At 41.7% G+C, this 26,621-nt stretch overlaps 1 protein-coding gene across 3 annotated transcripts in view; it reads right to left on the bottom strand.

The window, feature by feature from the left end:
• Positions 1-26,621, bottom strand: part of GLRB (glycine receptor beta) — a 75,179-nt gene that overhangs the window by 12,554 nt on the left and 36,004 nt on the right. For 2 of the 3 annotated variants that reach the window (XM_050946506.1, XM_050946507.1), the window contains exons 7-9: positions 17,620-17,760; positions 13,564-13,716; positions 983-1,275 (exon numbers count right to left, since the gene is read on the bottom strand). In XM_050946506.1, the coding sequence (XP_050802463.1) occupies positions 983-1,275; positions 13,564-13,716; positions 17,620-17,760 (587 nt within the window). The remainder of the gene's footprint in view (positions 1-982; positions 1,276-13,563; positions 13,717-17,619; positions 17,761-26,621) is intronic. The other variant, XM_050946508.1, reaches the window with a different exon arrangement.

Below are 26,621 nucleotides of genomic sequence, written 5' to 3'. Positions count from 1 at the left end.
GATTTCCTAGGGACTCTACTACCAGCTGGGAATTGGTGGAGTATACCATAGTCCAAACCCAGCATGTTGCTGGTGCTGGTGGACTAGTAGAAATTGGTGTATGTCAGCTTTTCACTAACCCAGGAACCCCACCCCCATGCTGGGTGAATCCTCCCATGCCTTCTTAGGACAGCATTTTAAGGTAATTTGTTGGACTCAAAGTGTCCTTAGCAGGACCCCAGCCGTATTTTTGTTCATTTAAAATTGTTGAGTCATTGGAAACCATAAGCCAAACTAGTGCCTGGTATAGCTCTATACTTGCTCCTGCAGAATAGACATCAAGTTAAATATCATCTAGGACAGGTGAGGATTGGCCTGTAGAGTCCATATCTCTCTACACAAGAATGTTGTTACTGCCGTGTAAAGCCAGCATCCAAATAGAAAACTTTGGCATGAGACAGTATGCATAACCATATAATGACAACTAACAGATTTCTCCATCAGCTCTAACAGCACAAGGGGGGCAGTTTAACAGGGAGAGATCTCCCCTATTTATACATGCCAGGACTTCTGGGTCCCTAGGATTAGAAATTCTTCACGTATAATGCAGTACAGCTGTGGCCATTTTTCAAGCAAAGCAGTGAGACTGATGTTACTTGAGTATGCTCTTAATAAATGCTTACTGAAAGCCCGGACTGAATTAAATCCAGTTATAATTTCACAGCTGCTATTAGAAGTGCAAGATTATCATAAAGTTGCTTGTCACTTGATTTACTTGAAGCACAGCAGCAGGCATCTTATTAGGATGTTAAAAAAATGTGCTTCACGTTTTTTTCACTGGGAACATCTGAACGGAAGTCATTTGTGGTAGACTGTTCAGAATGTTGCCCATTAATGATCATGGTGCATAAAGAATAATGTGCTTTGGCTATTTCTAATCCCATTTTTAAGATTAAAACTACTTAAATAACGATGACTGGGATTCACGTATCATAGCTCTTACCTGTAAAGTGCTGATGTGCACAGGGGTCCCTGTACCATTTACTGTGTTCTTTTTGGCTACATTGCCTCCTTTCCCTTCTGCTTGATCTGCCTTGGCAATTTTTGCTTTTTCAGCTTCAATTCTCTTTGGATTGTTCAGCATTACCTGAACCACTGCATACTCAACCAGTGAAGCAAACCCAAAAAGAAGACAAACAATCAGCCAGACATCTAAGGCCTTCACATAAGACACTTTGGGAAGTTCAGCAGCAAGAGTCATACATTCAGATGCCAAGCTGAGCACCGAGAAGATACCTAGAAACAGTAAAGCAATATATTAAATTAATGAAAACTGTGCAGTCTTCTTAGCCTCTTCCCTGCTGGAGCTCTCTTCCCAGTCCCCGAAACACGTATACTGCTACATTCTAATGGATGACATTTCTTATGAGTGAATGGAACTTCATGATGTAGCAGGTATGCTTTGCAAGAAATGACCATCTGCTGAATATACATGATACACATACCTTCAGTTAATTAATGGCTTAATAATCTAGACAGGATTTTATTAATATTAATAAACCCCAAATGCCTTGAGAGATAGATAAACAGACATAGAGATGTTAAATTACTTATGGTTATACACACACACACACACACACACACAGAGTCATTTGAGTATGTGCATCTAACTCTGGGAAGATGGAAGGGAATGAAGGGAATGACACTGTTAAAACTGTGTCTTTTCCGCCATATCCTTTAGCGCTAACATGATGGCCCAGAATTAAGCCAGAGGTGTCCCAGGAATCTAGACAGCATGGAAAATACTTAAAATGGTCTTTATCAGTGTAACATGTCTAAAGTACAAGTTAAAACTAGGTTTCTGGCTAAAAATCAAAAAGAAAACCTGTCCACAATTAGCTGCACAAAGGAAGGAAATAAAATGGCTAGGGACTGCATGGTGTTTTATAATCTCAGCTTCAAACGACTGGTGCTCAGAGGGGGCCATTGTATGGTCCCAATGAGCACCACTTTCCTAGAAGGTTCTCAAAGCTCAGCAACACCCAGGGATACATCTCACTAGTGACAAATGTGGACATCACCTCAATGAAGCAGTTCAGTCATATGCAGTTATGTGCTGAAAAGGCTTTCGAAATGGTTTTCAAATTAGGCACACTTACACCCTCTTCCCCAAGTCAGAACTGCCATTTTTGGTGCTATGATCTCTATTGGTAAAATTCTTCCCTCAGTTGCACCTGTGCAATCTCAATGAAGTAAGTGATGTTGGATGGATGTAAATAACTGCAAAATCTGGCCTTAAGAAGAGGCATCAAGGCAGCCCATGCTATCATCTAAGTTGCTGACATATGTTGTCCAATATACACACTAAAATATTAATTCATACAGGGATTTTTTTTTCTGATCCATATCCACTTATGTTTGGAAAATTTTAATGGTCCTTATAATATTTGTACTGCTCCATCAAATAAATTTTAAACCGAGCAGGGCACAAAATATCAGACTTTATCACACTCTTGTTTATTTTGCTTAGATTTTGGTGAGATTGTAGTGGCCAGTATATTCAGAACTGCTATAATTAGAAATTTGTCTCCTATCACCTTAGAATCCCAGATTTTATTTAGTATGAGGCATTAATCTAACACTGGCAGCTTGTCAGATGTTAGCTACTAAAACAAAGATGGGGGGAATGATAATAATCAAAGTGATATGATTTCAAAGTCAAAATCTTTCAATATACTGTCTAGAAAGAGATAATATCCCTATATCATTCTAAAGCTCAAAATTTCAGATTTCCATTGGTGTAATGCATTTATTTCCTGCCCTAGTGAGATATCAGACTGATATCACTGGGCCAAGAGTGAAAGTAGCAAATCCCTGTGCTTGGACCAGATGATTTTCCCTGTTTCATATCTGAAGCATTTGAGCACATACAAGAAATCCCCCTTTTTCCTTGCCTTTCACGTCATTATGAACCACTTATCTGAGATGATCTCATTAGAGATTTCCACTTCCCATTTTTAACAATACAAATACAATGTTAGAGTTAAATAAAGCTCTATGCCCTATTTACTGTTCACTCTATAGAAAATGCTTAGTACATCTATCCACTTTCATTCAACAGCCCTGAAAATCAACACCTATTCTGAACCTGAATCACCTCACTAGTAGCCAAACAGACTACCAATATGGGCTAGTAAATATTTCTTTATAACTGGATATTCTTTGTAATTATTTTTACTCTCTTTAAATATGTTTATTGGCCTAATAAGCTAATTTTGTTAGTATTATATGATAGGTGCTGAAAACACTCAGTTCTTTACAGTCACTGCCCAGAAGTACATAAAATCTTGGAGCTTACAATTTTGGGCTTAAAGTTGGAAAACTAACTTGTAAATCCTACTGACTGAAAAGATTACAGCAGAGCTTTCATCAGTTTGTTCAATAGTGCAGCTGAGGCCACAATGGCCTTCTGCTAGTTTTCATTTGTCTGGAAACCTGGGGTAAAAAGTTCAGTGTCAGAGCAAAAGAAAGGAAAGAACGTTTTATCAGATTAAGGAAAGAATATAATCAGGTGGAGAAAATATTCTATTAAGTAAACATTCACTGCAAAATCAACACTGACATGGTTCAGAGAACCTGACAGCAGTTTCGTAAGTTGCATCTCTGAGTACTGCTATATTAGGTGCTTACCTAAACTGACCCAAAGCAAAATGCTGGAATACAGCTGGGGAGAAAAAAAGAAACTCAAAAGTTGAAATATAAACAACATTTTATTCCTATGGAGCACTAAGAGGAAGGGCTTGGAGCCCCTCCACAATTTTGCTGGGTAGAGAAGTGCTTGGCCTGGGCTGGGAATGTATCTGTTCCTCTTCCCTCTCCTAGGGCCACAGGTAGGTGGCAGAAGGGGTTCAGGGCTTGGCTACACTTGAGAGTTGCAGCGCTGGTGATGGGGTTACAGAGCTGCAACTTACTCTGTGTCCACACTTGCAAAGCACGGCCAGCGCTGCAACTCCCTGGTTGCAGAGCTGGCTGTACACCTGGTCTGCTTGGGGTGTAATGATTCCAGTGCTGGTGATGCAGCGCTGCTCATCAAGTGTGGCCAGCAAAAGTGCTTTTATTGGCCTCCAGGGTATCAGGAGGTATCCCAGCATACCTGTTCAGCCACTCTGCTCATTGTTTCGCACTCCACTGCCCTGGGCTCAGGTGACCCGCCCTGTAAATGCCTTGGGAATTTTAAAAATCCCCTTCCTGTTTGCTCAGCCAGCTGTGGAGTGCAATCAATCAATCACTGACCATGCCTCCACGCCCCAAACGAGCCCCAGCATGGAACACTTGCAAGCTGCAGGACCTCATCAGTGTTTGGGGTGAGGAAGCTGTGCAGTCACAGCTGCGCTCCAGCCGTAGAAATTATGATAGCTATGGCCAGATATCAAAGTCCATGCTGGAAAGGGCTCACGACCGGGACGTGGTGCAATGCAGGGTTAAAGTAAAGGAGCTGCGGAGTGCGTATTGCAAAGCCCATGAGGGAAACCGCCGCTCAGGTGCTACCCCCACGACCTGCCGTTTTTACAAGCAGCTGGATGCGATACTTGGGGGTGACCCCACTGCCAATCCGAGGACCACAATGGACAGTTCAGAGCAGGGAGAGGAGGTGAAGAGTGTAGAGGAAACCGAGAGTGAGGCTACTGAGGTGGTGGGAGACACCCCGGAGTCCCAGGAGGCATGCAGCCAGGAGCTCTTCTCAAGCCAGGAGGAAGCTAGCCAGTCGCAGCAGCTGGAACTTGTTGGTGAAGAAAAAGCAGAGGAGCGGATTCCCAGTAAGCAGATTTTATTTTTAGGATGGAACTGTTTTGGGAGAGGAGGGTGGGGGTTATGGCTGCCTGCATGCATGCCTAGATGTGGAATAGCCCATTGATGTGGTCTATCATGTCGCAGTAATCGGCCTCTTTAATCTCTTCAAAAGTTTCAGCCAGAGCGTGGGCAATGAGTTGCGCAAGTTTATAGGGAGAGCCACTGTGGTCCTTGTCCCAGTCAGGCTAACGCGTCTGCGCCACTGTGCCGTGAGGGGTGGGGGGACCATTGCTGCACACAGGCAAGCTGCATAGGGACCAGGGAGGAATCCACATTGCTGTAGAAGACTCTCACGCTCTTCCCAGGTAACCTGCAGCAGCGAGATATCTGGCAGGATAAAATCCTGTGGAAAATGTAGGGATAGTGTTCAGTGCAGGTCCCCCCCCAGCTGCTCTCTGCTTTCCCCAATGCACAGAAACCCCAGTGAGCCCTGACTCAAGAGGCTCCCCTTCCCCGGTGAGCCGTGGCAGCAACATGGCTTCATTAATCACTCATTCCTCATTACTCACCGTGTCTTCGTGCTGTGGCCTCTCTGTGCTATGTTTGCTATGTGTAAATGATGCTACAAATAGTCTACAAACTCCTTCACTGTGATTATAAACAATGCAGCCTCTGTAATAAATGTTTCTATTTCTGTTTTTTTTAAGTGTCCTTGAATCCTCCGGCCCTATCACAGCCTGCTGAAAGACTACAGAACTTGAGGAGGAAACCAAGAAAAAACAAAGAAGATTTGGTGAAAGCAGTTATGAATCAGTATGCCAGAGAGAATAAGAGGCTGCAGGACTGGAGAGAGAAAATGCATCAGTGGAGGGAAATGCAAAGCAGGAGAAAGGAATTGGCTACCAAGAAAAGCACAAAGCAGCTGATAAGCCTCCTGGCGCACCAAACGGACTGTATGCAGTCACTCGTAGCCATGCAGGCAGATCACTACCGTGCTAATGCCCCTCCATCCCAAAGCTCTCTCCCCTGTGCCCCACTGTTTGCTCAAAACCCCCTTCTCCAGCATCCTGGTTCTTACCACCACCAGCTGCCCCCAACACCTGTACGTTCACCTACCAGCCCGAGAACTACGACCCTTACCCTATGCACTCAACCCCCATCACCATGCAGCATATTAATCCTGAAGTGCAGCAGGCATTACACAGCACACCAGGCAGGACATAGTCAAACCTCTGACTGTACAGTTCAGCACCCTATCCCCCTGCCCTTTTATGTACTGTATTTTGAATAAATGATTTCTTGGCTTTTAAAACAGTTTTTATTATTGCAGAAAGTGAAACATACTGTACCCCAAGGGAAAAACAGGCACTGCAAATCATTGTAACCACTGCACTTCACTCCCGTGGAAGACACCAAACATTACTGTTGGCTTTCAGCCTCAAATTGCTCCCATAAGGCATCCCTAATCCTTGTAGCCCTGTGCTGGGCCTCTCTAGTAGCCCTGCTCTCTGGCTGTGCAAATTCAGCCTCCAGGTGTTGAACTTCGGAGGTCCATTCCTCACTGAATGTTTCAGCCTTCCCTTCACAAATATTATGGAGGGTACAGCATGCAGATATAACTGCAGGGATGCTGCTTTCCCCCAAGTCTAGCTTCCCATAAAGACATCTCCAGCGCCCTTTTAAACGGCCAAAAGCACACTCCACAGTCATTCTGCACCGGCTCAGCCTGTAGTTGAACCAGTCCTTGCTCCTGTCAAGCTCCCCTGTACATGGTTTCATGAGCCATGGCATTAACGGGTAAGCGGGGTCTCCAAGGATCACAATGGGCATTTCGATATCCCCTACTGTGATCTTGCGGTCTAGGAAAAAAGTCTCAGCCTGCAGCTTCCTGAACAGGCCACTGTTCCGGAAGATGCGTGCATCATGCACCTTTCCAGGCCATCCTGTGTAAATGTCAATGAAACGCCCACGGTGATCCACAAGTGCTTGGAGAACCACAGAGAAATACCCCTTCCGATTAACGTACTCGGATCCCAGGTGGGGTGGTGCCAGAATAGGAATATGCGTCCCATCTATCGCCCCTCCACAGTTAGGGAAACCCATTTGTGCAAAGCCATCCAGAATGTCCTGCACGTTCTCCAGAGTCACGGTTCTTCTTAGCAGGATGTGATTAATGGCCCTGCAAACTTGCATCAACACTATTCCAATGGTCGACTTTCCCACTCCAAACTGGTTCGCGACCGATCAGTAGCTGTCTGGAGTTGCCATCTTCCAGATTGCAATAGCCACCCGCTTCTCCACTGACAGGGCAGCTCTCAATCTCGTGTCCTTGCACCGCAGGGTAGGGGCGAGCTCAGCACACAGTCCCATGAAAGTGGCTTTTCTCATCCGAAAGTTCTGCAGCCACTGCTCATCATCCCAGACTTGCAGGACAATGTGATCCCACCACTCAGTGGGTGTTTCCCGAGCCCAAAGGCGGCGTTCCACGGTGCTGATTATATCCGTTACTGCCACAAGCAATTTATTGTCACGCGTGTCAGGCAAATCGATATCATCGTCGGACTCCTCACTGTCACTTTGGAGCTGAAGGAACAGCTCAACTGCCAAACGTGATGTGCTGGTGACATTCATCAGCAAAGTCCTCAGCAGCTCGGGCTCCATTTCTAACAGAAATCGCACTGCAGACTCACAATGGCGCCAAACTGCTGGGATGTGTAGTGATGCACCACGGGGCGTTGGAACAGGAAGCGGAATGACCCGCACCCTTCCGTCCCCTTCCCACAACCCACAGAGCCAAAATGGGACGAGGTGCTCTGTGGGATAGCTGCCCACAATGCACCACTCCCAACAGCACTGCAAATGTGGCCACACTGCAGCGCTGGTAGCTGCCAGTGTGGCCACACTGCAGCGCTTTCCCTACACAGCTGTACGAAGACAGCTGTAACTCCCAGCACTGTACAACTGTAAGTGTAGCCATACCCTTAGCCAGGAATACAGAGCAGGGCTGCTCAGTGCCAAGAACAGTACCAACCTTTGCATTTCACAGGTTTAAGGTTACATTTCAATTCCTAAGCCTCATGTCCTGATTTCCCTTTATGGGGACTCCCCTACTCTGTGCACACCCGCACACACTCCTCCTACCATAATGTTCTTTTCCCAGTCACATGGAACTCCTAACCTGACTTCTCTCATGGCTCCTTCTAGCAATGAGGGATTCTTTTCTACCTGGATCTTCTTGAAATCCCCTTCCATATGTAACCTGCTACTTGGATTCCCTCTTAAACTTCCTTCTATCTTAGCTAATTTCTATTGCATCTTTAGTGCCTGACTGGTGAGAAAGATCTTTTTCTTTTTGAAACAGCCCTTGCAGCTAGTCTAAGCCTGGCTCCTCTTAATTTCATGGAAGAGGTGCCCAGTAGGACAAGTAATAACATTTCCCCTTCCTTCCCTGATTTCTGTGTCTTGCACTGTAGCAGAGCATTGACTTACCAGCACGGCACCTCTTGCTGGTCATCCATGAATTAGCTCTCTAAGCCCCAGAGTGCCCTCTATGGGCCAGTGTCTCACCCTCTGTTACCTACCACCTGCAGTCCCTTTATCTCCACCACATATAGGCCCCACATCCCTCTCAAACTACAGTGCCCCTTACCTTGGGGTGCTGCCCCTCACCCAGGGAACCCCACTCCCCTGAGCCCACTTCACTGACCCACTGCCAGTCCTCATCTAGCCCCTTCACTCAGGGGAAAACTGCAGTCTACAATGGATACTCATCATTGGCTAGGGGGTTGGACTTGCTGCCATTCCCTACAGCCCCAGTACCTCCTTAGGCCTTCCTGTCAGGCCTCATGCTGGGAGGTCATCAGGCCTGAGCTCCCCAGCTCAGCCTGCCCATTCCCCAGCACTACTCTGTTGAAAGTACCCTGTGCTCCTAGGCAGCCTAATCCTTCCCACTCCAAGGCTAGAGTGAGACTGCCTGCCTTCTAGCTCACAGCCCTCTTTATACCAGCGCTACTGGGCCTGGATTGGCTGCTACCTGTCTTCCCCTGATTGGCTCCTCAGTGAGCTCTTTCTCGGAGCTGGTTTTAACCCCTTTCTCTTTGGAGCAGGGTGCTTGCCCTGCTACATGCTCATATAGCAACTGATAGATAGTTCCTTTGCTCAGTACACAGTTTCTGGGGTCTCTGCACGGTACAACAAATGTAGGCAGCAACCAAGAAGCTGGGTTTGAGGAAACACAGGTACATAAGAATTGCCATACTGGATCAGACCTGTTTTCCACATATCCCACTTCCGTTTTAGAGTTTAAACAGCCCTTGGTGGACAGTAATGGAATAAGCAGTTCATAGAAATTTCTTCTTAACCCCTGTCAGCTAGCGGTTGGCTTATGGCCCTAAGAATGATGATTTATAGCTCTTATTTTTTAAATTTCTATCTGAGGCAATGGTGGGCGTTTTCATTAGGGTGCTAATCCAGCAGAGCACTTAAGCATGTATTTTACTGGACTGGGAAGTAGTCAATAATTCCTTTTTTAAACCTTCTAGCTTCTCAGCCTCAATGTTATTTTTCTGGCAATGAGTTCCACAGGTTAATTATATGTTATATAAAACAGTATTTCCTGTCATCTGTTTTAAACATACTACCTTTAAAAACCGTTGGTCTCCTCTTTATTCTTATCTGAGAAAAGGTACACAGACACACCTGATTTGCCTTCCTTGTGACACTGTTTATTTTGTAGACTTCTATCATGTCCCCTCTTATTAATCTCTCTAAATTAACAGATCTAATCTTGTCACAGTCTCTCTTCAAATGGAAGTCTTTACATGTCTCTAATTATTTTGTGGCCTTTCTTTGTATTTCTGTTAAATTTTATATGAGATAAGGTGACCAGAACTAGCAGAATTCATGGTGAGGTATATCACTGATTTATGTAATGACATTAAAATAGTTTCATCACTATTTTCTCTCTTATTCTCTATACATCCTAACTTTTTTCTTTTCTTTTTTTTTGACAACTGCTGCAGAGGAAATGTCATACACAGCAACCCCCAGGTCTCTCTCCTGAGTAGTTAATTTAGAATCCAGGCATATGAGAAGTTCAAATTCTTCCTTTCAATGTGTATTACCTGGCATTTGTCAATAAAATTTCATCTGCCACTGTACTGCCAATTTATGTAGCTTTATTAGATTTCTCTGCAATTCTTCAGTCTTCTTTAGTTTTAACTAACATAAATAACCATATGTCTTCTGCAAATTTTGTCCGGTCCCGCTTGTTTGATAGATACCAGCAGGTTGTGCTGAGATCAACCTACTGAATCTCTTGTGCTGCTAAGCCTCCTGTGTCTGAGTAGTGATTAGTCACTGTTCCAAGTTCTGGCTCTCAAGTGCTCTCCCCAGCTGCAGACCCCATATGTGACACCTTTTTTGGGCAGTAGGACCCTGAACCCTGGATGCTTAGGCCCAGGAACCAGTGCCATAGCCCTCCTGAGCCCCCAGTTGTTTAGACCCATTCTCCCCCAAGAATAATCTGGCTGGTGGAGCTCTGATTTCCCTAGTTACACCCAATGGGCACCACATACTAGTAAAGTAAGGCACACAGTTTAGCAAAGGAATTTCTTAAACAGACTTTACTCTTAGAAAGCATAAGAGAATTAGAGATCTATTGAAAACAAACTCTCGAATGCAATCCAATTTAATCTAATCTGACCCTCTTTTGGGACTCAATGGATTTGATCCAAATCTTTAGAGGAGGCAAAGACAACCATTTTTTTCAACACTCTCCTGCTAAGTCATGTGCTCTTGGTGATGAAAAGTCTCCCCTGGGCTTGCAGAAGCCCTCTTTTATTAATAGTCTGTCCCCCTTTGGTCAGCTAAAGAAAAAACACAGCTCTTCTAGTCTGGTCACGTGATCAGGCTGGTGGGGATTCCAGCCCCCTCCTCTCCAAACAGGTTTTTGTGAAGACACAGTCCAGTCAAAGGCAGAGGACCTCTAGGCAGAAACCTCAATGTTAAAGCAGGTGAGAGTCATTCAATATTGATGGCAACTTGACTTCTGTGGCACACCTTTCCAGACATAGCACCGCACTGCTTGCCAGGTTCCTGCTACCAAATGGATGATCTAATTCAGTGGTTCTCAACTAGGGGTCCGATGCCCCCTGGGGTGCCACGAGCAGGTTTCAGGGGGTCTGTCAAGCAGGGCCAGTGTTAGACTCACTGGGGCCCAGGGCAGAAAGCTGAAGTCCCACTGCATGGGGCTGAATCTCTGGGCCCTGAGCCCTTCCACCTGGGACTGAAGTTGAAGCCTGAGCAACTTATCTTCCTGGCAGCCCCAGGCAATTACACTGCTTGCTACCCGCCACCCCAGCTTTTATATGCAGAAAACTAGGTGTAGTGGCACAGGTGGGCTGTGGAGTTGTTTTATAGCATGTTGAGGTCTTCAAACCAATTTTGAGGATTTCAATAACTCAGTCCTGGGTTAGAGGTTGTTATAAAAGTGGATGGGTAGGGTTCTGTGGCCTGCCTTGTGCAGGAGGTCAGACTAGATGATCATATTGGTCCCTTCTGACCTATGAGTCTATGAGTGAGGGAGAGGGCTCAGAAAGAAAAAGGCTGAGAACTCCTGATCTAATTCATAATGACCGCTACAAGTACAAATAGAGTTCATAAAACCAACTGGAATTCGTAATTGTACACAGACATATTCCCTACACTAACATGTCAATTCTTCTGATTAATTAGTGAACATAATAAATAGCTTCTGCCCACTGACTTTCAATGTGTCTTGTGTTCCTAAGTCACTCGAACACTATTGAAAATTCCACCCATGGAATTTAGGCACAATTATGTTTATTTCTTGAACCAATTCCTTAGGACTGAATTGACAGTAACCACTCTCTCCTCTTATGGCTCTCTATAGCTTGTATTGACAGTAGCCACCCTCTCCTTTTATGGCTCTCTATAGCTAGCTATTCCAGAAGCAAACTTTTAAGGTGTGGAGCAATTGCTTCTCCAAAGGTTGTACAAATGTGACATGGTCAGTCGAAACACAGGGAGTCAACAAAACCCATTACTGTTGCTTTGTTGGATTTAGTGTCTCTGATCTCTCTCAATACTGCATGTGCAATACAATTTTCCTCGTACAAAAGAAAAACATTAGTATAATTTTACAAGAATATTATATTTGCATTTTGACTTGGGATTTGTTTCAATATGGATTATAATGTAAAGTCCACTTCACACCAAATTTTTATCTCATTAGACTATAAGAAGTCAAAACTTCAGGATGCTGCTGTAAAGTTAGGTTTGTCCTGATGCCATACTGCAAAACAGAATGCCTGTAATTTGTGGGGATTTCAGTCCCAATCTTCCCTCAGTAACACTCACTCCAACCTCCTCAGCAAGGATTAGGCAAATTATGTACAATCCATTGCTTCCATTTGGGGTCACACCAAATACCACATAATTATGCTGCTGTATTTCATTTAAAAAAACCCCAAAAAACAGACACATATATTCATTTATGGAGACCAGGAAATACTCTGAAGTTTGTATATATATAATCCTCAAATACTGTACAACCTGCAACATGCTTCTTATAAATTTAATGTTTAATTAATTCAACCTTTCTACTAAATTACTTTTAAAAGTTGTAATATTTATGCTTATGAAATATAAAATTTCAAGTTTTAATCATATTGGAAATGACTATATGAAAAAGACTTGTTTGCAACAGATTTTTTTATTTCACAAAAATATGTATTTTCCCTATAATACTATATAAAAATTCCTCCATCTAAACATTATTTCTCTCTGTTACATTTTATATTCATGATCCTTGTAAAGCTGTAAACACTGTAAAGTTAGAACATGATATACTCCATGTGCTATCAAACTAAAGTAAACTATGTTTCATAGACAAACTTATATTTTTAAAGGAGCAAGTAAAAAAGAAAGGAGAAAGTATATGCATGTGATGGATATGCTAAAATACTCCTTTGAAAAAGACAAATATTAAATAGATTTTATTTTCATTTAACATCTATTAGAATATCATGTACAATCCAATTAGTCAAGTTTTTTTTTCTTAATTAATTCTATGCCCCTACTGCTTGGTAGCAAATGAAGGATCTGATCTTGCGCTCATTCAAATCAATGGGACTTTTGTCAGAAGCAGCAGCACTCCTGAAGACTAGAATTACCTCTTCTAAGCATGAATTCAGTCCACAGGAAACCTTAATCGTGTTTTGCTGAACAGGATGGAGCACATGGTTAAAGTACTTGGATAAATCAAGGCCCTGATGAGACAGAAGCCAGTCAGATAACGTTGGCCATTAATCCTCTTCAGAGCATTACTGCTATTTAATCCTCAAACAACTGCTGCAAGAGGTAGGTATTCTACACCTTAATAATCATCTTGATTAGCCATTATATATGTATTCAAGTCTCTATAAGGTGCCTATCACCACTGTATCTGTGGTGCGCACTATACATGTATAAGATAAAAGCACAAACTTTTCCAGGTATGGAAAGTAGATACATCACAACTTCCTTTCCTCAAAACCACATTAGAAGGCAAAGCTAGGAAAGCCATGCCTAAACACTAGATATGGCATTAAGCAAAATCCTGGATGAAGAGATGTGTTTTATAGAGGCTAGAAATGGGAAGGTTTCAATGAAAATGAAGATCATGCAATGGGATGCAGTTACTTTCAATACCCCATCTTTTGCTATCAAAGCAACTGAAAAGGGTAAAGTGGTGCTAAGTGCGTTCTGACAGTAAGTTTAAACGTCGGTTACCCAGTGGCACTCTTGCAGCACTTGCATCAGGATTGATCCAAAATGACAGCCACGACAGAACTACAATAAGCAGTGTAGGAGCATAAACACCCATCATGTAAAATCCAACTTGTCTTCTTAAAGTGAAGATTACTTCTACACAAGTGTAATAACCTTTAAAGAAATAAACACATTAATGTTCTAAATGTTTTACAGGCCAACCTTTTCAGATTTGAATGTTTTAGCATTACTCAGAATCCTGCCCTGTTGAAATCAGTCGAAATTCTGCCCATGATTTCAATAAGGTTCTCAATGAATTAGGCTTAAAATAAATTGTTTTCCCCAAAACCAAATAGTTCATCTGAAAACACGTTTGAAGCACACATGCGAGCTTACAAAACCTGAATGAAAAGAGAGCCGTAGCTCATGACTGGCCTGTTGCACTTGACCTTTCAGAACACAGAGAAAATCACAGTGCCTGCTGCTAAATCAATCTCTAGATTTACAGATCTTTCTACACAGAAAAGTAAAGTAATATCTTGTCATTGCTAGTGGGTGTTCCTGCAGGCATATGAAAGGTCATATTCAGGAATCCAAATAGGGACAAGCAAAATCAAAGAGAGAAAAGGGGGCCTGAGGGGATTCTTCTGTATTCCAAGGAAGTGTAATGCATGAACAGAGACTAGGGTTTTCAAGCATCCAAAAAGAGTTAGGCTTCCCAACTCACACTGGCAAAATTCTGTTCTCGAAGATGCATGGTTTCCAAAAGCAGAATTTTGCCAAATGGGAGCAAAGCACTTATCTCCCTTAGGCTCGTGTGAAAATCCCAGCTGGTATCAATTTTGTGAAAAAGAAGGAAATGCTTATTAAAATAAGGTGTACAGCTATGAAGTCTTGTTCAGATTAGAAAAAAATTGGAAAAGTAGAGACCTAAAGCAGGGCTTAATGAAAATTGCCATGATAATGAAAGTTAATATAGATAATATTTCGTGTTGGGACAAAATTTTAAAAAAGAGATCTCTACATTTAAAATTCGGAAAAACTAGGCAAAGAGACTCAGGTTTATTTAAATATGGAACTTCATCACACAAACATACTGCTGGACTACCTGGAAAGGTGACTGGAGCAAAGAGTAAAAATGAACTCCACAGCCCCCTATATTTGCTGGTAGAGAACAAAGGGATCAAGGAATATGATGGTAAAAACAGTAGCCAAATTCTGCTCATATTTAAATTCGTGTAACCCCACTGACATTGTCTTATGTTCACCTGATTTGATAGTATAAAAATAACTCCATAAACTTCACTCTCACCATCTCAGAGCAAGACTTTTCCCAGGTGTATTATGCAATACAAATTAGTCTATCTAGTTAGTAGCTAAAGTTAGTGAAAAGCAAGTATATCTTAAATATAGAGCTTAAATAGCAAAAAGGGAAATATGTTCTTTTTTATGTTGTTACGTTAATAAATAGTTCACCACACACACACAAAAACAGAGTTTATAGTTAGAAGCTGTTTGAATATATAATAATCACAAAGCCAAGTACAAACAAAAACAGAAGGGAAAGAGTTTTCCTTATTATTTTGTAGGTAGAAGACATCCATATGCTCTTAATTCTTCTTTTCCCCTTTTATGATCTTTAGTCTGAGGAATTCTTCCTATGCAGTTTGTGAATCGTTTCCAGATATTTTCAAATTCTTATTTATTTTCCACACTATTTATGACTTTTATGTGTTCGGCTGTTTGCGTTAGGTCAAATTCATTCTGGCTTTGGCTAATGGCCTTGTATCATCTTTCAATAAGCAGAGTATAATATTCTTTGCCATCACCGTTTGTCATAATGGTATCCATTTAGCATTTTCATGAGAAATTTCTGTCTGGCACAGAAAGAAAAAGAAATGTAGGGACTTCTATTTTAGTGCAGGCAATGATTATCATCAAAATGTAATCCCCAGATTTGCTTTTGCTTGGACATGTACAGAACATACGGATCCAATCCTACTTCTACTGAAACAAATGTTAAAAACACCCATTGACATAAATGAGTGAACAAGGTCGGGGACTATGTTTGCAGTTGTTATGCATTTCCAGCATAAACCATAGCTTTGAAATCCGGTTTGTACATTAATGAGGTGCTCTTGTACAGTACATGAGATTGGCTTTAATTTGGTATTGCAAAGAGATGATCTCCCACCATATGCCTTCAAAATATGAACCTTTAGTAAATCAATATGCAAACTTAGCAATTCCTGCCTGTACCTGCAAAGAACCTAAAACAATACCTCTGAGAGTCATCTCAAGGGAGTGTGAAGTCCAAAGCCTAATTATTACAAAGGTGAACATTAAGAGAGTTGGTAAAAAATTGATTTGACAAAAATGAGTCAAAATTTGACAAAAACTTTCATGAAAATCTTACCAGTTCTAAATGTTAACTCTTTCTTTCCTATGAGAAAGAAAAAGAGAACATCGAAGATATTCACAGTCTACCATTAAATATCTTCTTTTTCTATCATAAGGGAGCCCCACTACTCCCTCCTCCAAAATACAAACAAAATCCCAATTAATCCCACTCAACTGTCAAATATTTTTTCAGCATCCAAGCACAGCACAGCAATTGGTCCTAAGTATTCCATTTTTCACCATCCAAATAAGATGCAGCAGCCTCTTTTTTGTGATCTGGTGCTTCCCTATTTTATTTCAATACCATCTGGCCATTTGAAGCTGAAATTCAATTTTTTTAGTCTAATTATTAGAACTTTTGTGAGTAATGTGTTGTTTAATTGTTTAAGAATTCAATACACCTGTAGCTGCTACATAAACTGGTATCTTATCCGAAACTAGGGGTGAACAGAATTGTTGATTAGCACCTCTGGACTGTACTTTTTACAGCTGTATAATTTTGCTGGATGTAGAGTAATTCTATAATATTTTAACATGGTAAGTCACCCAGAGACAATGGATTACCTAGCAAAGACTTGGATTGAGAATTCATTCCTATTGTAGTTAAGACAATAGTTCCAAGGAAAATTTACATTGAAACCTGAAATAATGCAAAGCTCAACTGATTTCAAGTTCCAATACATACTTCAGACTCAGATCAAATTAGCTCTGAGGATTATTACGATTACCTGGAAACTCTCCAGATATAGGGTATGACTCCATAGTACCTGCAGGATAACAAACACTATCCTTTGACGGAGCAGAGTTTCTTGATGATTGCAAGCGGAGCCTCAGAGATTCCCTTCCTCTTAGCTCTCCTTTCTGTGTTTTGCTGGAGGCTTTCTGAAAGCCAGCAATATATGTCTCAAAAAGCACTGACCAAAATACAACAAAATACATGCTCAGTTGAAAAAGAAATGCTGGTCATTGCTTCTGGATGTGAGCAATTTTATAGCTATGATTGTTGGCAGAAATCAGTGGCAGTAGAAACAGACAATAAATCACTAGAAGCCATGTTACACAAATCATTGTACATAGCAGAGCCTGGATTTCAGAATATCATGAAATTGTAAAAGAACAAACATAGGACCTGTAAACACTTTTTTTTTTTTTTTTTTTTTTTTTTTTTTTTTTTTTTTTTTTTTACAGTAAACATGCTTTCAAGAGCACCCTATCAAAAAAGCTAGAAGCTGCAGTAAGAAGAGTTTGAAGTAATACTCAGGTATTCTAAAACAAAATTTGACAAGCTCAAAGAAGAAAACTAACATGACGCAACCATAATACAATTTGAAAGAGTAGTTCTAGATGAATGACCAGCCAGGAAAGCCCAGGTACTTTCAAAACATAAAAACTTATCAGGATAATGGAAATGAAATTGCTATGGGAGGATTAGAGACATCTAAACAAAAATAAGGATGTCATCTATCCTGACCGCCAACATCTCAATGTCTGTAGAAGTTTATGGTTATTATATTTGGCTGTTATTGTGTTATTCACATCTAAATTATTGACTAGTTAAAAACTAATGTCCTCTTCCGCAATACAAAAACTATCAATGCAACTATTCATTAACAATATACAATAACTAAATACAAATTGAAATCTTTAATAAATAAATTAGTTAACAGAATTATGTACCTGTGCCTTTATAATATTTGGTACAGTTACCATATTCAATATCCTCTTCTTTAATGTCAAACTGGGGCAAAGCAATTTTTTCTAACTGAACAGGATCTCCAGATTGCCAGATAAATCGTAAATCATCAGTTGTGTAACCAACTACAAGAAAAAAAAACAAAAAAATTTAAAGCTACCTTACACCAGAGTCAATCCAGCAAAAATATCTATATCTCTATATATATGCATGTATGTATTTCTTTCATTTCTTGATTCCTGCTTCCTGTCATAAAATCATCAGTTGATTCACAACTAGATTTTTATTGTCTATTTGTTAATTAGGACTTGATGGAACTCAGTATTACTGAAAATCTGAAACTGAATGAGAGTGTTATTTTAGCACTCAGTATTTAAACAGAGAAAACAGTACCTGATTCCCCACAACTTTTAACATCTATTGTCATTTAGACTCCGATTCAGCAAAGAACATTAACACATGCTTATCTTTAAAACACGTTCTTAAGTCACATCAACTTCTGTGGGATTTAAGACTGTGTTTACGTGGCTTTCTGAACCTGGGCCTTTCATGTGTTCCCTTCTGATTTGAACAGACTTAAGGGCCTAATTCAGAAAAGCATCCCTTCAGCAAAACACTTAAGCATGTGCTTAACATTAAGTACATGCCTAAATTCTACTGAAGTCAATGCAGTTTCAGAACATACTTCAATTTAAACATTTGCTTAAGTGCTTTCTTAAATACAGATAGACTTAAGCACAAGTGCTTGCCTAAATCTGGGCCCACACAGATCACTTTTGACCACTGCATTTATATATACTGCAAAGCAGTGGAAAAAGCAGGCTCATGATGTTTGAGCATAAAAGGATGTTAACTAAAAGTGCAATCACAATCGTGATTTTACATGTCATTTTTCTGTCTGCCTGATATTCATTAAAAATGGAGTTAAACCCAGACAGAGCATGACAAGTAGTGGGAGGAATGGGGGAACATACAAAGGGTAGATTGAGAATGCAATGTAATTTTTTTCTAAGAATGCAAATCTTTAAGAAATATTTAAAGAGCAGTTCCATTTAGGGAGTGAGAATTAGGCAGATGATTTTCACATTTGAAAACTATCTGTGATAAAAAACTAAAATGTGAACGACCCTCTAAAATGTCTCAAAATTTAATACTTATTATCTACCTCCACATTTGTGTCATAAAAGCTTTATCATGAAAATAAGTTTTAATACACCCTTAATAAATTTATCTCACATCCTCAATATGCACAGCAAATTACAACAAAACTGTTATAGTCAAGTGGGGGGATTACAGAGGGTGTGCTTAGTAGACAGTGAGAAGTATTTAGGATTATTAACAATAACTGCAGATGAAGAATTAGTGAGGGAGTGGGAGGCAAGCATATGGTCAGGATAGCTCATGATGCAGCAAAGAATCAGAGTAGAGGGAGAATGCAAGTCTAAGAGGATACCTCAATTGGCAGAGCAGAAGAGTAAAGAGACGGGAGACCAGAGGCAGTTAAGGGCATAGTCATGAAGGATACTTAGTATGAGTCAATTTTCAAGTGGCTGGGAAGTCAGTAGAGATCTTTCAGGACAAAGGTGAAAGGTATGAGAGAGGTGGCAGCACTCCCACCCAGCAGACTGGAGTTTGGATAGGAGGATCTGTAGGAGGACTTGCAGGAAATGTGTTGTAAAAATCAAGGCATGAAGTAACTAATTCACAAAAAAGCAGTTCTTTGTGTGAATGCTGAGGAAGCAGCGGACTACACTGCAGAGGTGGACTAGTAAAAAATAGTAATGAAAGCTGCAGTGGAGATTTTGGAGTCAGGGATAACTCCAAGATTATAGCCCTGTGAAATGCCAGGAAGGTCAGAGGCGATGAAGGAAATGTATGTCTTAGAGACATGGCTGAGGATACTTCTCTTGCAAAGGTGGAGGATACCTGTCTTTCTAACATTCAATTTAACATCACATCAAGGATTTATATGCTTAAGAGAGACTGGGAGAGAGCTGAGGGAAAGGTAAATGAAAGAGTTAAAAGGACAGACAGAGTTAGATGTCACTGGCATAAGAGTGGTAGTTGTGCTTAAATTGTCAAATTTTTAACGTAAAGAAGAGGAGGCAAAGGAAGCAGAGAGCTTTTGGGAGACCAGAGCAGAATGGTTTAGAATCCGAGGCCATGGCTACACTAGAGAGTTGCAGCGCTGGTGAGGGGGTTACAGCGCTACAACTTAGGATGTGGCCACACTTGCAAAGCACGGCCAGCGCTGCACCTCCCTGGTTGCAGCACTGGCTGTACACCCGGTCGAGCCTTGGGTGTAGGGATTCCAGCGCTGGTGATCCAGTGCTGGTCAGCAAGTGTGGACGCCCACCAGCGCTTTTATTGACCTCCGGGGTATAAGGAGATATCCCAGCTTCCTGTCCACAACAAACCGGAAGAAAGGGAGAGCTCGGAGTTCAGCCAAACTGCTTATTTAAAAAACAAACACAGCTCCTGTTTGCTGAGCGAGCGGAGGCAGGCAGGGGAATTACTTTGGAATGTTCACAGCTGTTTGCTTGAAGAGAGAAACAGCACTCTCACACGGCAGAGGGGGAGGGGGAAGTCCATGTTGAGCAGTTGCTTATCTGGTCTGACGGGTATTTAGCAGTACATAATTTGCATTTAGTGAATGAGAGATGAGTGGGGGAAGGGAGTTAGAACTTTTAAAATGATTGAAGGTAGGCACTGTGTATCTTCCAGTCCTTAGAACTTGCAAGGCAGGGAGCTGAGAACAGTGTCAACTCCAAAAATCCATTCTGTCTGTCTCTTCCACGTTCCCTGTCACATTTCACCCCACCCTCCTCTTTTGAAAAGCACGTTGCAGCCACTTGAATGCTGGGATAGCTGCCCACAATGCACCACTCCCAACAGCGCTGAAAGTGCTGCAAATGTGGCCACACTGCAGCGCTGGCAGCTGTCAGTGTGGCCACACTGCAGCGCTGGCCCTACACAGCTGTACGAACACAGCTATAACTACCAGCGCTGCAAAACTGTAAGTGTAGACATGGCCCAAGGCACAGTCATCACTAGAGATAAAAACAACGAGGAGTCCTTGTGACACCTTAGAGACTAACAAATTTATTTGGGCATAAGCTTTCGTGGGTTAGAACCCATTTAATCAAATGCATGAAGTGAAAAATACAGGAGCAGGTCTAAATATACGAAAGGATGGGGGTTGCTTTACCAAGTGTGAGGTCAGTCTAATTAGGTAAATCAATTAACAGCAGGAGACCAAGGGAGGAAAAATAACTTTTGAGGTGGTAAGAGAGTGGCCCATTACAGACAGTTGACAAGAAGGTCTGAGTAACAGTACGGAGAAATTAGTATAGTGACCCAACCACTCCCAGTCTTTACTCAGGCCTAATCTGATGGTATCGAGTTTGCAAATTAATTCCAGTTCTGCAACTTCATGCTGGGAATTTGGTTTTGGAAGTTTTTTTTGTTGAAGAATTGCCACTTTTAGGTTTGTTATTGAGTGACCAGAGAGATTGAAGTGTTCTCCTACTGGTTTTTGAATGTTATGATTCCTGATGTCAGATTTGTGTCCATTTATTCTTTTGCATAGAGATTGTTCAGTTTGGCCAATGTACGTGGCAGAGGGGCATCGCTGGCACATGATGGCATATATCACATTGGTAGATGTGCAGGTGAATGAGCCGCAGATGGTGTGGCTGATGTGGTTAGGTCCTATGATTATGTCCCTTGAATAGATAGGTGGACAGAGTTGGCACTGGGGTTTGTAGCAGGGTTTGGTTCCTGGGTTGGTGTTTTTGTTGTGTAGTGTGTAGTTGCTGGTGAGTATTTGCTTCAGGTTTGGGGCTGTCTGTAGGCGAGGACTGGTCTGTCTCCAAAGGTCTGTGAGAGTGAGGGATCGTCCTTCAGGATAAGTTGTAGATCCTTGATGATGCACTGGAGAGCTTTTAGTTGGGGGCTATAGGTGACAGCTAGTGTCATTCTGTTACTTTGTTGGACCTGTCTTGTAGTACCCTTCTGGCTCTGTCAATCTGTTTCTTCACTTCACCAGGAGGGTATGCCCCTCTGCCATTAAGAACGCTTGATAGAGATTCTATAGGTGTTTGTCTGTCTGAGGGATTGGAGCAAATGCAGTTGTATCTTAGAGCTTGGCTGTAGACTATGATCATGTGATGTGGTCTGGATGAAAGCTGGAGGCATGTAGGTAACAGAGACAAACACCTACAGAATCTCTATCAAGCATTCTTAAACCTGCAATATCCAGGGTGAAGTGAAGAAACAGATTTTTCCTCCCTTGGTATCCTGCTGTTAATTGATTTATCTCATAAGACTGACCTCACACTTGGTAAAACAACCCCCATCCTTTCATGTATTTATACCTGCTCCTGTATTTTTCACTTCATGCATCTGATGAGGTGGGTTCTAGCCTACAAAAGCTTATTTATGCCCAAATAAATCTGTTAGTCTCTAAGGTGCCACAAGGACTCCTCATTGTTTTTGTTGATACAGACTAACATGGCTACCACTCTGAAACTAGAGACAAAGAAATGGTCATCAGAGATATAGTAGCCAAACTTGGTGAGGAGGGACTCATATCTATTTAGTGTTTAGGCCAGTCAAAGAGTATATTTCTTGATATAGATGTCATATGCTGCACTGAGATTAAGCACAAGGAGTTATCTTTAGCAAAGTGGAAGAGATAACTGAACAGTCCAAGCAAAGCAGTTTCTTGCCATGGAGGAGGCTGAAGACATACAGGGCTGGATCAAAAGCGGGTGAGCAGTAAAGTAATTGGAGAAAGTTAATCTTACCAACACTTTATAGAATGAGTGTAACTTGTGCAGGTGGTAACAGCTGTTGGGAATATTGGGATCAAAAATAGATTTCTTATCAATTATGGAATTTTTAGTGCAGTAGTGAAAATGCTACAAAGTAAAATGAAGATGGTAATACAGGGCGCTAAAGCTAGAAGGCATCCTGAATGGAGTGAGCTGAGTTAGGAATTAAGACCTACTATACCAGATCAGGACACCGGTCAATCTAGTCCAGTATCCAGTCTCTAACACTGGCCAGACCACATGCTTCAGAGGAAGGAGCATAAAACTCCATAGTTGACAATTATGGCATAACCTGCTCATTGGGGAAATTTTTCCAAAACCCACCACACGAAGTTTGACTTATCCCATGATGCAGGAGGGTTTATATCCCTTGATTTTTAGAATCTTAAATGTAACTGTAGATATTCCTTTTCTGAATCCCACCACGCTCTGTCTCAACAACATCTAGTGGAAATGAGTTTCAAAGGTTAATTCTATTTTAAATAAAATTGTATTACCTATTATCAATTTTAAATTTGCTGCTTTTCAACTACAATAAATGTCCTCTTGTCCTTGAATTATGAGAGAGGATAACAGAAGCATTTAATTTACCTTCTCTGAACTATTATATAGTCTATTCATCTCCCTCTAAACTAAGCAATGCCAGTCTTTTCAGTTTCTCTTCTCTTCAGTTTCTAATTTTCATCACCTGTTTCTAAACCCCCTCTATTTCTGCTATTTTCTTACAGACACAGGGTGACAAGAGGTGGTAGGGAGATCAAGAAGGAGGCATTTTACTTTCCCAAGAGAACGTTCATGCAGCCAGATATGGTAGGAACAACTATAGATTTTTGGGGAAGACTAGCGGTAAAGGCAGATAGATTATGGAGTTGGTGGCTGTGGTGGTGTTATGGATTAATGAAATTTTGTGTTACAATGATGTTGCAAACACTTGATAACTGCTAATTGGAAGAGTAAAAAGGAGTCAGGTAAGTGAAGTGGTGTGGGGAGGAAAAGCTCAGTGGATTAAGCATTGACCTGCTAAACCCAGGGTTGTGAGTTCAATCCTTGAGGGGGCCATTTAGGGATCTGGGGATTAGTCCCCCTTTGACTAGATGACCTCGTGAGGGTCCTTGCCACCCTGATATTCTATGATACTCTTCTGGACTAAGTGAGGATTTCAATTGTCTTATAGACTCTAGGACTGGAAGGGACCTCAAGAGGTCATCAAGTCCAGTCTCCTGCCCTCATGGCAGGACCAAATACTGTCTAGACCAGCCCTGATAGACATTTATCTAACCTACTCTTAAATATCTCCAGAGGTGGAGATTCCACAACCTCCCTAGGCAATTTATTCCAGTGTTTTACTACCCTGACAGTTAGGAACTTTTTCCTAATGTCCAGCCTAAATCTCCCTTGCTGCAGTTTAAGCCCATTGCTTCTTGTTCTATCATTAGAGGTTAAGGTGAACAAGTTTTCTCCCTCCTCCTGATGACACCCTTTTAGATACCTGAAAACTGCTATCATGTCCCTTCTCAGTCTTCTCTTTTCCAAACTAAATAAACCCAATTCTTTCAGCCTTCCTTCATAGGTCATTGTTCTTAAGACCTTTAATCATTCTTGTTGCTCTTCTCTGGACCCTCTCCAATTTCTCCACATCTTTCTTAAAATGCGGTGCCCAGAACTGGACACAATATTCCAGTTGAGGCCTAACCAGCGCAGAGTAGAGCGGAAGAATGACTTCTCGTGTCTTGTTTACAACACACCTGTAAATGCATCCCAGATTCACGTTTGCTTTTCTGGCAACAGTATCACACTGTTGACTCATATTTAGCTTGTGGTCCACTATGACCCCTAGATCTCTTTCTGCCATACTCCTTCCTAGACAGTCTCTTCCCATTCTGTATGTGTGAAACTGATTGTTCCTTCCTAAGGTGGAGCACTTTGTATTTGTCTTTATTGAACTTCATCCGGTTTACCTCAGAACATTTCTCCAATTTGTCCAGATCATTTTGAATTATGACCCTATACTCCAAAGCAATTGCAATCCCTCCCAGTCTTTGGAGACTGCAGAATAATAAAACAGCATCTTAACAGATGAGAGGAAAACATGTTCATACCTACTTGGTCTGTCTCAGTTTCCACCCTTGGGCTTTCCAGTAATGTCAAAATAAGCTTTTATGTGTCAAATAACACCCCTTCTTGGGGTCTGGGTTTATTAACAAAGTTCTCAAGGAAACACAAGAACCCTTACCCAGTCGTCCTGGCTGGCTCAACTGTTGGTGCAGCTTTCTTAGTCCTATCCCTGCTGAAGCTCTTCTCTAGCAGACTTATTCTCCACACTCTATCCATCCTCACTGATGCCTGCGTTCTGCTGACATGCACCCCCAAACTTGCTGCTGGGGAACTAGGGAGAGTCTCTTTCTGCTCTCTATCAAGCAGCAACTACCAGGACTTTCAACATAAGTCTTTCTTTCTCTCCCCGCTGGCTCTCCAGGGGTTTTGTTTTACCCCATCCCAGAAACCCTGATTTAGTCATAAGACTTGCCTGCCACATGACTTCCAACATTTTCTCCATATGGAGAGGTAAGCTATGTGTGTTACAGGTGAGGCTGGACCCTTCTCCCCTTAAAGAGCTGTTCACCTTGTTACATCTCTTAAGGGCTCTGTATTCATCATTATGCCAGAGGTTCTCAAGGTGTAAGCAATGGAGAATGCTTTTACAGAAGCAAGTTGTCAGGAAAAAAACCCACCACCAGCCCCCCTAAAAAACACAATATAGGGCTTGGTTCTGAGAGAATGTCCACAACTTCCATTATTGTCAGCAGGAGCTATGGGTGTTCAAAGCCTCTCCAACTCAGACTATGTAGTGTAATTACTATCACAAATTACACAGAGCTTACTAGAGACTTTGGAATGAGAGAAAGAAATATTTCGGGAGTACTCTTTGCTGAGATCTGGTTATGGCTCCCCTATTCTGAAGTACAGCTGCCGAATGCCAGCTGTGTAAGTTATCACCTGCCAGTTAAGAATTGGTGGAGTGGAACTGCAGACAAAGTGCCTTTCCTTGTCCTCTACACAGAGATAAGGAGAAAGTCAGCAAAGGAGCCAGATCTGCTGGCTTCATTCCTGCTGAGAGATCCTCCTTAGCGGGGTGTGACAGGGCATACCTGGCCTTTGCAGCTACCTAACAGAGGCCCAGCGGTTCTACTGTACCCCACCCTAGAAAGCAGACAAGTGACAGGGAAGCAGCAGCAAAGGTGGGTCCTCCAGGCCTGCCTAGACAAGCCTCATGGAAGAAGCCAATAAGAACCCAGTAGGTCAGATAAAAGGAGCTCCAGGACCTTAGCAAGTAAGTTCCTGGTTGGGATCAGAGGATTAAGGACAGGTGTGACTCTGCTCAAAGGAACTTGAGAGATAACCAGAGTTTGTTTCTGACTGCATTTCCTTGAGCTGGGTTTCCAGGGAGTGATGAGTGCCCCCATTACATTGGGGCATTCCCAGTTACTCCACTATGGCCAGATTCCTTTGTGTCTCCCGAGTAGAACGAGAAGAGAAGAGAATTTGGCCCATAATTTTTAAACTTTCAAAACAGCAAGTGATAAACCCACCCAAGAATCCAAATCCAAAGCCAGGACAATATTTAATTATTACTACTTTAAAACATTTGATCTTTATGATCTAAACTAAAGCCTGGGTGGGATTTATTGTTCAGAAGATGTATCTAAAAAAACAAACCCATCACTCATTAAATCCTTAAAGCCCGAGAGTCTGTATGTAAATAAAGACCTCCTACTATATATAGCTCTCTGCTCATCTAGTGGCTAGTCCACTAAAACAGAGCTCTTAACTGTAATCCTTCTCTAGTACCAGCCATTTTCCTTTAGCTCAAGTGATATGCACCTAGGTGACTGGAATCAAGGGTTCATATGATCCCCAATACCATTTTAAAGCTTTTTCCAATCACTGTGATGTTTCTATGTATGCAGTTTGTGGCTTTATTACACCGTTTTTAGTAACTGTGCCCCATTTTGGTATGTTTAATCAAAGGTTTGGATGCAGGGTCGTCCTTAGGATTTATGGTGCCCTAGGCGGGATTATTAAGCTGGTGCCCCTGTGCCTGTCTTGCTCTTAGCAACACAAACATCAGCTTACACTATTGGAAAACTTGC

The sequence above is a fragment of the Gopherus flavomarginatus genome, chromosome 3 (genome assembly GCF_025201925.1).
Source record: "Gopherus flavomarginatus isolate rGopFla2 chromosome 3, rGopFla2.mat.asm, whole genome shotgun sequence".
Classification (NCBI taxonomy): Eukaryota; Metazoa; Chordata; order Testudines; family Testudinidae; genus Gopherus; species Gopherus flavomarginatus.
This window is presented reverse-complemented; position numbering and strand designations above follow the sequence as displayed.